This window comes from Gymnodraco acuticeps, unplaced genomic scaffold (assembly GCF_902827175.1).
Source record: "Gymnodraco acuticeps unplaced genomic scaffold, fGymAcu1.1, whole genome shotgun sequence".
Classification (NCBI taxonomy): Eukaryota; Metazoa; Chordata; class Actinopteri; order Perciformes; family Bathydraconidae; genus Gymnodraco; species Gymnodraco acuticeps.
Genome location: NW_022990701.1, coordinates 474,118 through 488,889, shown reverse-complemented (window position 1 = coordinate 488,889; position 14,772 = coordinate 474,118). Strand labels below are relative to the sequence as shown.

General features: G+C 40.0%; 1 protein-coding gene across 8 annotated transcripts in view; it reads left to right on the top strand.

Annotated features, from left to right (window-relative positions):
* The window catches only part of inpp4b (inositol polyphosphate-4-phosphatase type II B), a 318,245-nt gene that overhangs the window by 259,107 nt on the left and 44,366 nt on the right, over positions 1–14,772 (top strand). For all 8 annotated transcript variants that reach the window (XM_034231259.1, XM_034231261.1, XM_034231260.1 and 5 more), the window contains 2 exons: positions 1,420–1,524; positions 8,992–9,100. In XM_034231259.1, coding sequence (XP_034087150.1) covers positions 1,420–1,524; positions 8,992–9,100 — 214 coding nt within the window. The remainder of the gene's footprint in view (positions 1–1,419; positions 1,525–8,991; positions 9,101–14,772) is intronic.

Here is a 14,772-nt window from a genome sequence, read left to right as displayed (position 1 = left end):
GCTTAGTTAGTCATTCTATCGCTCGAAGTTGAGTCAAAAGAGATGAGTTTTCAGTCTGCGCCGGAAGATGTGCAAGCTTTCTGCTAGCCTGATGTCAGTGGGGAGCTCATTCCACCATCTTGGAGCCAGGATAGCAAACCCACGTGTTTGTGCTGATGGGAACTCGCAGTGCGGGTGCAGGACAACCAGTTAAAGCAGTTTCTGCTGGTTAAGCTTATTCCTTAGACAGGACTTTTAAAGTTATATTTCTTAAAAGAGGATTTCATTAAATGTTTGATGCCAAACTAGAGAATGAAACTTGGTTATTGGATAATGTTTTTTGTCCCCTTTTTGGTCTTCTGTGTCTGTTTCGAATAGCTTCATTTGAAATGACTTACCTTTGCAGGAAACATCGCAACACTTTTGCCTCTGTTCCTTGATTGTTCTTGAAAGCTTTTCCTCAAAGAAACTCATCAACCCCGTTTATATATTTGAAGTTTAACAGCCAAAAAAGAGAGTCGGATTGTGTTTTTGAGCTTAAATATAAACCTCAGCCGAAGAGTATTGTTTGGCAGAACATTTTAATTGGACGTTTTGAGCAAAGTAGTGGCTGCAAAGGGCATACAATCCTGTGCTTGAAGGATACACTGAGCATTAGAGGATATTATAGGCAGTTGATTAATAAAGAGGTATTTCTGAGCTGCTAGTTGATCTCATATTGATATATTTATCTGATTTACAAAGTGTGTTAAATGATCTGGCATCAAAAAGTGGGATGGTTTGTCATTGACATTTATGTTATTACATTAAAATGCCAAACAGATAACAGTGTGTTGTTAATTGTTTGAATAGTGTCTGTGTATCTGTCACAGTTTATTTAACAATGAGGTATTTGGTAGGAAAATGGCCGGGTAAATAACACTTTACTAATTTGGATCTTCAGCTTATTTTTCAGTATTTTAAAAGACGAACAAAAAATAGTTTTCATCAGAGTTCATGCATTATTTGCCACTTTGATTATTGTGGCAATTAAGTTGTGAAAACCTCGGCAGCCTCACCATGTATAATTGAATCTGCACTGCAGCTACTTCTACAAGCCCTAATTCAAATGGATTTTAATTTGGTGCTATGTATTCCCTTTTGTGACTCATTAAATATATCTAAGTTATTCAATGACATCAATGTTTTTATTTTCATTGGATAATCAAAGAACATTTCATCAATCTAATCTATGATCTAATGTGTGCTAATCTGTTCCTCTGTCTTTGTGTGTATAGCACATAAACAAGGTTAGAAAGGGGAAACCATATGATGTAAGATTAAGTATAGCTGTAAGAGCTTTTCTATAACGCAATAAAACTTTCACAGGCATGTTTTTTTTTTTCACCATCTCAGTTATGTTTCATGACAATATGACATATTCTCTGTTTTTTTTTTTAGGTCGTTCATTCAAGCCAAGCTGCTGCAAAGCCCAGAAATCTCTGGAGTTCATCCCAATAAACCTGCACACCCAGAGGATGAGGGTGACGTGCCCCAGAAAAACAGGTAATACAGCACTGCTTTAGACTTCTGTTATATCTATTATTACACCTAATACTAACACCTGGCAGAGCTAAGTCATATTCACACTCTTTTAGCTCTAAGCCTACTATCCGCATATCCGCCTATCCGCCTCCTTAGCTGTTACATTCTCCGTGATGTTCACCATCTTAGTGTGTCTGTCTGCTGGGGCTGAGCATTAGTTTAATAGAGATTTTTACTCAAACAGCGCTTTGAGAGTATTCATAGCGATAACACTGGCTATAAAACCCCATTAGGCAGATTTTAGGCGAGCCTTTTTCACATTTATTTTATTATTTCAAATTTGTATTCTGTCCATTGTTGTTATTATAAAAACATGAAGTAAGACTGCTTTCAAATGTTTAACAAACCTGCTGAAAAGCAACTTGGCTCAGCAGCTGTTATTTGCATTAGACAAGGCTGCATAAAATCCAGGAAATTAGAAAAATGTATAAATAAAAAGTGGACGGCAGAGTTCAAGAAGCCACAGGCCTTTAAGGAGAAAAACAAACTAGAGAAAGACAAAAAAACTTGACTCATATAGTATAGAAACAGAGACAACAAATAAGAAACAACTTACCATCCGTCACCAATAATACAATCCATAAAAACAAAATATAATACAGGAAATAACATGTCGTGTTACATGTCTAAAAACAATGAGAGGCCATGGATGGGTTTAGATTTGTACAAAGCAAGGTGGAGTTGATCAACCTGTCTCTGTAGTTGTATATGAGCGAAGGCAAGTACATTTAAAGATGTTGCTAAATTACCTTAATTTCTATAATCTGCTGTGGCTGTCACCTCCCTTTGTGATTCTCCGTCTGACTCCTCCATCTGTCAGAGATCCTCGCGGGTCTCAGACAGGGCAGTTCTAGGTCATCGCTCAGGTTGAAAGGTGAGAATTAACTTGGCCTGAGAAGATAGACAAACCACTAATTAAGCCCTTTGCGTTTTTCCTGAGAGAGACGGCTGTCTCCTGCTCTGTAACTGGCAGGGCCTGTTATTGCCCTGAAACTGTCTCTGTGTATTAAGGCAACTAACTGCTACCTCTCTACCTGTGAGGGGGCTCCATTTTCATTCATACGCTCCATGATTGATGCGCAGTCGAAGACGGACAAAACCTTGACATAAACCTAGCTTCTTACACAGTAGACCTCAGGGATGACAGATACAAAGTGTAAAATCAAGTTATCAAACATCCAGAATGTCGTACACTGTCAACACAGTGAAAGAGGGGTAAGATCAAGATACAACAAGCGTTAGAGGAGTTTGTCAATTGATTGATAGACACCCTGATAATTACCCTCTTTGGGGCCATTTCACACCTTGACTCGATTCCAGACAGCGGTGCTTAAAGCTGTGTGGATGTGTGTGCACTATGTTTACTGCATTTAAACATAGATAACCTGCAGGATAACACATCTCCCATCGGCTTCAGTGTTGATTAAGACATCTAGGGGAAAGCAGGAATCTAAAGATACATAGCTGAATCACAAAACTGAATTGTGTCACAAATCAAGTAAATCAGAATCAGAATACCTTTATTAGTCCCACAGAGGGGACATTTGCAGCGTTACAGCAGGAAAGAGCCACAGACTGTCAGGATCTGTCTTTATGGTGTTTTGTCTTGTTTCATGTTTTATGTTGAAAGGTCTTCACCTCCTGTCTTGCCTGTTTCTGTCTGCGTTGTGTCTTGTTTAAATCTGTCTGTGGTTCCCGGTCGTTAGTTTCCCTGGTGTGTCTAATTTACCCGATTGTGTTCATCTGGTGCCCCTGTGTTTTCTCCTTCCTCCTCACCTGTGTCTTGTTTCTGTGATTAGTCTTGTGTGTTCTGGTTTTTCTGTCTGTCTTTGTCGGTTCGTCTTTTGTCATGACTAGTTCGTCGGTGAGTGTTCTGTTTTGTCGTTGTTATCACCTAGCCTTGAAATAAAGGAATTGTCACTTTATTCTGCATTTGGGTCCTACCTGCTTCACACACCGTGACACAGACAGCTTAGTGTTGCATAGCTTACATGCGTTAAAAAAAAGTACTAAGTTATAATATAATAAACAATATGCTAAAAAAGTACTAAGTTATAATATAATAAACAATATGCTAAAAAAGTACTAAGTTATAATATAATAAACAATATGCTAAAAAAGTACTAAGTTATAATATAATAAACAATATTATAAGAACTAACTATAAGATAAAAACTAAAAAAGTTACATAATTTTCAAAAATACAGATCAAAAACAATTCAAATCTACAAATCAAATCCTGTAGCAGTTCTTAGGATTTAGCAGCCCGGTATATATTACAGTTATTAAAGATGGCATATGTATATAAAGTATATATTGCACATAAAGCACATATTGCACATAGTTTTTACGGTATTCAACAGCAGCAAGTTACACAATTTACAAAATACTAGATGCATACCTTGTAACAGTAACAAGGGTTTAGCAGCCAGGTATAAATTACACAGTTATTAACGGCATATATATATTGATTTAGCGGCCAGGTATAAATCTAAAACATTTAAATATATCATCCTCAGTCCACTTAATGTTTTATTGAATGCGCTTTTTATGCATAATAATAATAATACATTTTATTTCTATAGCGCTTTTCTTGAACCCAAAGACGCTTTACATTTGGGAGGGAGGGTAGACAAACAAAACAAAAACAAAAAACAAAGCCAAAAAGAAACAAAGAAACAAAACAGAAAAGCAGTCAGGAGGAAGTTGGTTGAGAGGAGGGGGGGGGGGCTTATGGATACAGAGTTGAAGAGGTGGGTTTTGAGGCGGGACTGCAACAGGGTGAGGGACTCAGAGGTCTCACGGAGGTCTTGGGGGAGGGAGTTCCAGAGCTTCGGGGTGCCACAGAGAAGGCTCTGTCCCCGAAGCTCCGGAGTTTGGCCTTGGGGATGGAAAGCAAACCGGCTGAGGTGGATCTGAGGGGCCGGGGTTGTTGGTAGAGGATGAGGAGGTCAGTGAGGTAGAGGGGGGGCCAGAGGGTGGAGGGCTTTGAAAGTGAGGACCAGGAGTTTGTAGTGGATGCGGTGTGAAACGGGCTTTCAGCTTTGTATACATAAGCATCCCCTTCCCTTATTCTCATTCTGCACATCAGCTCACATACAAGTGAGTTACAGTAGATGTGTATGGATTTTATGAAAAGAGACATGCATGTCATACTGGAAGAGTTTTCTTTTGAATGATGACTACATGTTCATATATGATGGACTATCTGTCTGTTATTCATTCCCACATTTATACTGTATATGTTTACGTTTGATCAATATAGTTATAGCGACAAGAAAACAAAATGAGATGCTCGTGGTGCTGTTTGTGATGTAGATGTTAAAATGGCACTGTCTTGAGATGGAGCTTAATTGAACTCATGATACTATTTTTCAGATTTCAGTCAAGCTTTGTATGCTTGTAAAAGAATATTACTTGTTGAATATACTTATTGCATTATTATAATTTGATGTAAAACGGTCTTTAAAACGAAGCTTTAAAACGAAGCTTTTTAAACATAACTACAGTAATTGTAGGAGGTGCACGGTTTTTTAAAGCAGTGCTGAGACAGAAAGACATAAAAGTATGATGGTTTAAATATCTTAGTGTTAGTTTTAGAACAATTTTAACTTTATTAAAGTTGAGACACACGTCCAGGTGACATAGAGGTCAAAACCATTGAATATAAGTGGAACATGTGCACTTGACCTTTGTTGCTCGTCTTTTAACCCTCGCTCTCTTCTTGCTTATTATCCTGTCTTTATCTTAAGTTTCATTTATTCAAAAAAAAGTACAAAGTACCGAAATCTATCTTTAAAATCACCACACAATGAGGCTCATGCAGGCAGAATGAAGCCATTCAGTGTGATTATCAGGCTACCTTCTAGTTTTATTTGCTGTTAAAATCTAGTTTGATAGTGAATTACTATGAAATTGCACATTTTCCGATTTTAAAAGGGTGAAAAAACATGGAATAAATGATTGCAATCAGTCAGGCACAGGAAATAATGAAACCCGCTTCGTAATCGTCTCAGTTTCCAACTGTAGTCAATTGCTCTATTGTTCCATTTGATTTTCTGAAGTGATGCATTTCCTTGAGTTTGGCTATGCAATCCACTCAACAACGCTGAACCATTGATTTTCATTTTGTCTATTGATCATCGGCAATAAATGGAAACCGGGGGAAAAAATACACTTAGAGCTCCAAGCAGTATTCATTTGTTTTGCTGCGAAATGGCTCTCTTCTATCTCCAAAAATATTTCCAGCATAAAAATCTCTGCTTGGCAAAGCTGAACTGAAAGCATTGTTCAGCACTCATTTGAGTCAAAAAGGATGTTTTTTAAATTTGTTAAACAGGACCGTTTAATTGGTTAAGTATGAATCATAACCACTCACTGCCACAATCAATGTTCCTCCGTCTCTAACAGCTTGTTCTGTTGTTGATGTATTGAGAAAAGCGTGGTGTAGAGAGGGAAACCAGCAAATTGAGCACAAATTGGTCTCCACGCTTGATGTTCTGAAACCAACCATTGTGTTCCAGTGTACTGCTGTGGGAGAACCAATTAAGGGGAACTTGGACATCCAGAAAACTCTGGGGGCCCAAAGTGTGGCGGACAGGGAGCCTCATGGCGGAAGGATAATTAATGGAAGAAGCAATGGGCAGTAGCGAAGCCCCCGGATCAGACCTCCATTCGGTCTGTTGTGGTGGTGTTGGGGGACGGGAGGCTTTTGGCCACAATGTCTTCCCATCACCGTGGCAACACTTGGAGCTGTGTTATGTCATTAATTTACATTTTCTGAGATTTTTCAAGCCTTGTTTTCCTTCGGTCGGAGCTGTGCACTGTTGTTTTCCCAGAGGTGTTCATTAACTGACCTGGCTTTAAAACAAACCAAAATATTCCCCCGATAAACCCCAGTTCACCCCCCCTGCTCATTTTTGTTTGAGTTAATTGTCAGCTTCATCTATTACTCATTCAAAACAAGGCCTGTTGGAAGCACCTCTGTGTCCGCCTTGCAGTCTGTGAAGTGCTTATTTACTTTGTGACGGCTGTGTGCAAATTAAAATGAAGCGCTGTGACATTGCTCGTCCTTATGGTTCAACGTGGGACCAACGCTACATCAAGACATAAAGAACGCCTCATAAATATAGTATAGAACTGTAGTTATAGAGCCATACAGACAGTCATATTTAACTTAAAAAATGAATATCTAAAAGAAACTTTACTGGTGGTAAAAGCAGATTAATGTCATGCTTCTTATTTGTGCGTAAATATGATGTATCTGTTGGCTTCAAAAGTAATGTGTAGCTTACGAATGAAACTAGACCAAGCAACTTTACCATTTAAAGTTTAAAGCTAAAGCCCGGAACTGCTGCATGGCATATTTATGAATACTGCCACTATCCTCACTTAATGTCACTATCTGTTGATAAAACACGTCTTGACAGGTCTCTGATGACTTTGTTTTGTATTTTTTATTTTGTTGTATGCTTTTCTCAATCTCAAACCGAACAATAGATAAACAAAGGAGATCACGTTCTGTAGCAGTATCAAAATTACTCAACAGAAGTGTCTGTCTGCACTCAGAGATTAAAGGGGCCTTAATATACTCATGTTCAGGTTCATATTTGTATTTTGCGACATATTTATATGCTTTATTCTTTAAAAAGTGCTTCTTTTTTTCTCAAATGTGTCTGTGCTATTCAGCCTCTGGGTGTTTCTCAATGTCGAGGAAGGCTGCTCCAGAGCCACTATTTCAACTACGTCATCGAGTGCCGCCGAAGGACTGTTCCAATGTCCAGCATACTTGGAATTCTACCGAGCCCGGCGTACTTCATTTGGAGAAATGTCGAGGCTGCACATGTGTAGACTCCGTGGTCTTAAAATCCCCACAATGCTTTGCGCACGGACCAATTTCCCCAAATCTGTGGCGGAAAATGTAAGGCGGGGCCTCTCATATGGCGCACACCTGCACACTTGCTCGCCTGTTCCATTCTTCGTTTTCCGAGGCTAGGAAGTATTCTTGCCTCGCTTCTGAAGCAAGTGACTCGGTAGACATGTGCTACCAAGCAAGCGTACTCGACATTGAGAAACACCCTGGGTGTGAGGATGCTGGCTTGGTAGTCGCGTACTTCCAAGTCACTTCCTTCAGAAACGAAGCAAGTATACTTCCAAGCCACGGCTTTGGAAAACGAAGAAGAATGGAACAGGCTAACAAGTGTGCCACTCTCTCTAACGGTTTCAACATAAACTGTACCGAAAATAAATACCTCACGATGTCTATCTAATTATGAACTTGCTTTATTTTCACGGAACACATTTTTGGTGATAACAAATGTAACAAAGTAACATATTTACCAACACATGTTCTACGCCACTACATACTTACATTTAAATGTGTGCTGCGTCGGTTCAGCCATTCTCCACAAGGGTTTTTGAAATTGGTCCGTGCGCAAAGCATTGTGGGGATTTTAAGGACGCGAAGTCTACCCATGTGCAGCCTCGAAATTTCCCCCAAACCAAGGACGCGGCCTCGGTGGAATTCCAAGTATGCCGGAGATTGGAACAGTACTTCGGCGGCACTCGATGACGTAGCATCCTTGAAATATTGGCTTGGAAGCCAGAATCCTCGAGATTGAGAAACGGCTCCTGTGTCTGAGACCAGAGCCAAGTCTGCTCTGATTGGCGTATCACGTACAATGTGTTGGAGCGCTAGCCAATAGAAACGCAAGTGTTACATAGCGAAGAAAGTCCAATGAAGGCATTTCAGTGTGTGGGAGAGAAACTCCATCTGGAGGGATTTTTAGGATTGTATTCTTTGCAGACCATTTACATGGACAACAAACGAAATCACACACCATAGGGAAAGACATTTGCAGACCATTAAGTTGATTTCAGATTAACGTGCCCATAAACCTATACAACAGGAAAGGGAACCCCTAAACAAGCATCATTCATAGGGCCTCTAGACGTTGCCTTCTGGTTCCCACTTGCAAAAACCTAAAGAAACAAACACTCTTTTATACCCCCAGACATTTCACCGCTAAACTCTAACAGCAACATAAACTATACGCAATACCATCCAACCATGTTAAATAAATATTGCTTTTAAATAAAAAAATGTAAGGTAACTAGGCTTTGTCTTTTATTCTATGTGTATTTAATTGCCTTGTGTGTGTGTTTTGGACCTTGTGTTATTTCTATTTTCACTGCTGCATAACCAACTTCACTAATAATGAATAACTTCACTTAAATGTATTTCTGTGTAGAGAATGTTTAGCAGAATTCACACTTAAAGTTAAGGTGAAGTATATCTTTTATTGAAAAACACCCTTTGATGGTGATGATTGATTTTTCAAATGTCGTTTTTCTCACCTCAAGGTAATTTACTGCCCATTTTGCTCTCACTATTGTAAATTCAATTAACCTTATATTCTTTCTTTACAGATGCTTTTTATGACATTGTCACCGTGGGCGCCCCTGCAGCCCATTTCCAGGGGTTCAAGTGTGGCGGTCTGCAGCGTCTCCTCAGCAGATATGAATCAGAGAAAAAGAGGTAGGAGGAAATCACCTTAACCTGTACACCATGGTGTTTAGAGGAAGCATGGATAATTTAATACAGTTTACATGCTGAGGTGGAAACAGGCTTTCATGACAAAATAATTCAATTTGGGTATAATTGATAGTGGCAGACAGATTTGTCCCTGGCCTATGGACTTGATTTTCTAAGCCCACACAGTTACTTACTGTAATGCCAAGCCATGTTCAATTGAGACTGGAACAGCTTGACTGGAGGCTATACAGACATGATGGGAAAGGTGTGGTGAGTCACAAGTTCCTCTGTGCGGGTGCTTTTCACTGGAAAACACTTTTTCTTTTCCTCCATCCGGAAAATGAATATTAAAGCAGAGCCACCCATTTTGCTACATCCAAGATGCACCTAAAGTTAGCTCTTAAGAAGCAATTAAAAGAACAAATGATCAGACTTTTATGTAAAGAATGTATGTATGTATATATATATATATATCTTCTAAGGTAAGATCACTGCTTGTATTGTTACTAAAAAAAATATCAGATATGTAGCTGAACCAAAAACTGGTGAATCTATATATGCAAATATCACTCCGGCCTAATGTTTCACCTTTTACTTTTAATTGAAAAAACGGAGAGATATACTTTAAGCAGACTAGATAGTGTTTTTGATATTGTATATGTTCATGTTTGGTCCGTCTTTGTACCAACTGCTTGATGGAGAAAATATGTCTTGTGTGTGTTTTCATCCACTGACCAAAAATTGCTTGCTCCACAAATGCCTACGGTTTAATAAATTGAATGAGACCATGTTACTATGATTGTGTTATACAAACATAGACCCAAAGATAAATGTACTGTGTGCTCACATGCAATGACAGAAAGTGCACTCTGGGAGACTCGTCCATACAACTTCCTCAGACCTGAGATCAGCAGTATCCTGTGAATGTTGCTGTCTTTGCCCTTTAGATGCAGGCGGAGGTATATGTCACTGGAGTTCAGTATGTGGTCACTTGAGTGATGCCAGAAGAAATGAAGGGTGATTTTTCCCAAAGCTCCCCATAGAGCGCAAAGTCATTACAGACCATGCCAGATCCAATTAGTTACAGAGTTTGCAGCTCAAGAAAGAGGGGAGGAGAGGCAAGATGAAGAGGGCTGAGGTGTGGCTATGAAATGGATAAGTTGATTGGAAAATACTTTTGGGGGGGTGCTGATAATAAAAAATGAAGATATCTTTACGCTAAAGTGCACAAGTGCTGAAGATGGTCAGTTTTATCTGCTAGCATGAAATATGATAAGATTAGCACATTTTGGAGAATCCACTGAAGTGAAATCATTTTCTTTGAACGAGAGATTAGACTTCAGAAAGAAGTCTCCGGGGAGACAGCTTTGTGTTTCGTATTTGACTTAGCTAATGACTCACTGTAGCTTAAATTTTCCAATTTTACGCCTGGCTAACTGACTGCGGCCTGCGCTGAGTCTTATCATTTGTCAGTCATCGGCAGAAATGGGGTGAAGCCTGCGAGCTAGTTCAGGCAGTCAACTCGAGCACCAATCATACATTAACACGTGACGCACCTCGTCCCTCTTACAACCAACCAAACACATTCTCCTAAACATGCCAGGTCTTCCTGCCTCTGCCTCGCTATGCTGCTGCTGCCACTGCTGTGTTCACTTGCTATTAGGGATGTAACGATATATCGAATATCGTAATATCGCGGTAAATAAATGTCTCAATACCGTCGTGAGACTGACAAAATATACCGCGATTCAAAATAAATAAATAATTGTATAACCTTTATTCAACCAGGTGGTCCCATTGAGATCATCAATCTCTTTTTCAAGGGAGACCTGTCCAACATGGCAGCAAGTAGGTTACAACATGAACATAAAACAACAGATAACACAAAAGGACATCGTATTTACAGGGCTACATGCACATAGAGACATTGACAAGTACCAACAGTATATTTATATCTCGCCCTGTCAATAAGCCTCACCTTCTTGGCAAAAACTGTATTGTTTTTGAAGTGGTGGAGAGACAATGCACAGTTTTACCCACTGCTGTCACCCATGGCCAAAGCATATCTCTCTGTCCCAGCAACATCAGTACCAAGCAAGAGAGTTCTTTCCACAGCAGGGGATATTGCAAACGCCCAAACATCCCAGCTTCTACCTGGAAATGTGGACATGCTCATATTCCTAAAAGATAACCTTGATGACGTTGAGTGAGTGAGTTAGAGTTGAGTTACTTAAAAAACTAAAGTGAAACTTGAGTTATTCTATTGAAGGGTCTGATTATTATATTGTTGACACTTTAAAATACTACTATCCTACTAAAATGCTGTACAGATCAGATTTATTATTTAATAAAGAAAAACAATTCAAGTAAAAAAACATTCACATTTTTTTCTTTATTTTTCAATATCGCGATAATTATCGTACCGTGGACTTTTATCGCGATATTATCGTACCGTGAATTTTTGGTATCGTTACATCCCTACTTGCTATTGCTGCGTTCATGTTGCTGCTGCTCGCCTGTCCCCCCACCACCCCAGCTTCCACCTGTAGGCTCGGGGATAGTTATCTAATCATCACTCAATGTTCTTTGTAAATCTGTGGAGCGATGAGGCCCGAGCCTAGACGCCAAACTCAAACTATATGCTGCTTATCATAAACATATTAAGAAACACGTGAGTTGTCTGAACTGAACTGGGAATAAACTGAGTTTCTCTCTGATTCCGCAGTGGCTAATGTAATAAAGGTGTGTTTACTTTCAACATGTAACATTCATTATTTCATGGTTAATTCAGTTTCAATATGCATGCACTAAATGAATAATATGTATTCTAGAAGGACCTGATTATCGTTTTGTTCAGGTGTGTGTGTGAATGTGAAGTACTGTATTTCACATTCACACTGTGTGCACTCTGTAGACGTGCACAAGTTCGGTTGAGTCACTTAATTGCGCAGAAAGTATAGCTTATCTGAGGTTAGAATAAATAAGATAAGATTCAACTCTATTGTTGTTGAACATACAGTAGTACAACAAAGTGCAGTTTTCATCCAACTACAAAGTGCAAAGAGTAGATAAAGTGCATGAAGTTACAGTATATTCTCAGCAAGGATACAGTATCAAAGTGTTAGCCTATGTGAGGGAAAATACAGACACGTTTGTATGAATATGAAATAAAAAATTTACAGATAATGTGCACGTTTTTAAGCATATACAACGTAAATTAATGGTGTGTGTGTGTGTGTGTGTGTGTGTGTGTGTGTGTGTGTGTGTGTGTGTGTGTGTGTGTGTGTGTGTGTGTGTGTGTGTGTGTGTGTGTGTGTGTGTGTGTGTGTGTGTGTGTGTGTGTGTGTGTGTGTGTGTGTGTGTGTGTGTGTGTGTGTGTGTGTGTGTGTGTGTGTGTGTGTGTGTGTGTGTGTGTGTGTGTGTGTGTGTGTGTGTGTGTGTGTGCACTTCACCCAGTGTGTCTCTTTGCCCATCTGAGGCAGCCTTTTGTAATCACATTTGATTGAAAGGGGAACAATCGGCAAGATGTGAGACTTGGCCGTTCAATGTGATATTAATTCATCAAAGAGAAGATGGAAAGGGATTGAGGGATGGGTAAAAAGGAAAACCTGAGCACAGAGGTGTTACCAAGAGGGCAATAAAAGAGCTATTCATCTTTGTTCCATGGACACTAGAAGAGCGGAGGGGTTATTTCCAGATCCATTTAAAAACCTGCATTGGCCAAACTTGGCAATGACCAGACTCTGTGATGTAGCTTGTCTCTCAGGATGGGCCAGGAAAGAGCTTAATCAATAACTACACTTCGTATTCCTCCAGAAGCCTTGCTCATGTACACTCAGGGCAGGCCCATTTATCTTTCATTAATGCAAGCAGTCCCACTTAAATGGATGTTTTATGGAAGTCACTGGATTTTATCCGTTTTTAATTGAACCCTAGATTCACCTAGATGAAGCTGTGGATTTGCTGATGTGGCTTAATCTATCATTAACAGCCTCTTTTGAATTATTCAGATAATCTGCAACACACTTTGGTTCCAAATTGTTTCCTACCTCTACTGCTGATGTCTGCGTTATTATTGCGCATGTATCGAAGTAGGATGTAGACAGTAGTGTATTTTTAACTTGTGTGTTGTTATTTTCAGTATATTGTCAGACAGGTGCCTGTTTGTGAGGTCAGCTGTATCTAGTTGGAGCAGAAGCTGTGCAGTAGAGCTCCTCTGTACATGTGTTGTTAAAATCTGTCCACTGTTACAGAGAGGAAAGAAGCTGTGTCGTTTCAACAGGCCTCCCGGTCAAGCAGAACTGCAGAATGACACATTTCTGGGACACAGAGAGTGGTGGAAACTGCATCGCATGTCTCTTGGGGCCAATGGTCAGATTTAATGTGACTAGCAGCATGTTGTCCAACAAAATAACTTTCTCGCAGGTGTGTGTGTGTTTCAGACGCCGGACATTGGCAGTGTCTGCTCCATGCTGATGGACAGCAGCTTGTTAATCCTCTGCCGGCTCCAGGTCTGTGAGCGCTGGTGCTGGCAGCCGCATTGAGGCTTATATGGTCTCAAATCAGGGTTGCTTGTTTGTGACTGAACTGAGGAAAGCTTTGGCTGATACTCTGAGAACTGATGTGAGATCTGTGCCCGGTGGATGCTTCAACGACAGATGGAGTTGGCAGAAAAAATAAGCTGGTTTGAGATCAGATCATGTATCTATAGCGACTGTGTGTTTTTACTGTGGGTATGTGGTAGTGTCCCGGTGTAAGAGCCGTGATTACAGTGTGCTGTCTGAATGACGAAGGAGGCTTTGTTCGTCACCTGGTGTGCTGCAGAGCTCTCTGCTGACGTAGCTGCATTTTACTCCTGCTGGCTGTCAGCAGCACGCCACAAGATCTTCATTAATTTCCTCTCCACTATTAATTAGACATGCGCGGAGATGCTGTCTTAATTAGGCCTCTGGGCCCAGCGGTTCTCTCCCTCTCATTACTGTTATAACCAATTCCCATTGATCATTTAGAAAAACTAAGAGGAAGTTCATCATGGACACACAGCTAGTTACAGTAATCTGTTAGTCTCCCTTTAATCTCAGATTCACCTGATGAATCGGTGCACCACACATGGAGAGGTCCTATTTCATGGAGGTTTTTCCTGTGTCAAACGTGAATTATAGGAGGCCACGGGACATCATTTCATGAATCAAAGTACAGGAACAAAGCGCAGTCATGTGCACTGTGCATGCATTGTGCAGAGGGATTGGCAGCACACCTTCAGTATTTTCATGGCTGGAGGCGAGTGGCACTCCCAGGGTGCACATGGAAATGAGGGGGATTAAAAAAATTCCATTATCATACATTATAAGTGAGTGTGTTGGGGTACGGCAGAAATTATTTTAAAATGTATTCCTCGCCTCACAATGATGTACAGACATCATGTAATAGATTCTGGAGGAGCTTCAACAGTGAGAGGAAAGCAATGTTCTCTCACTGGAGGAAGAGAGTTGCAATTATAATGGGTTGAATTATTTGTTTTGATCATGAGAGATATCCCGCAGCATCCTCTATTGTTTGTTTCTGATACTTCATTATTTTCTTTGGAATCTAAAGTGGTTGCATTCAGTTAGCTTAAATGCACCAATAACTTCACAGCTTTCTCTACAGGGACCAAAAAGATGTTCTGGGTGGAC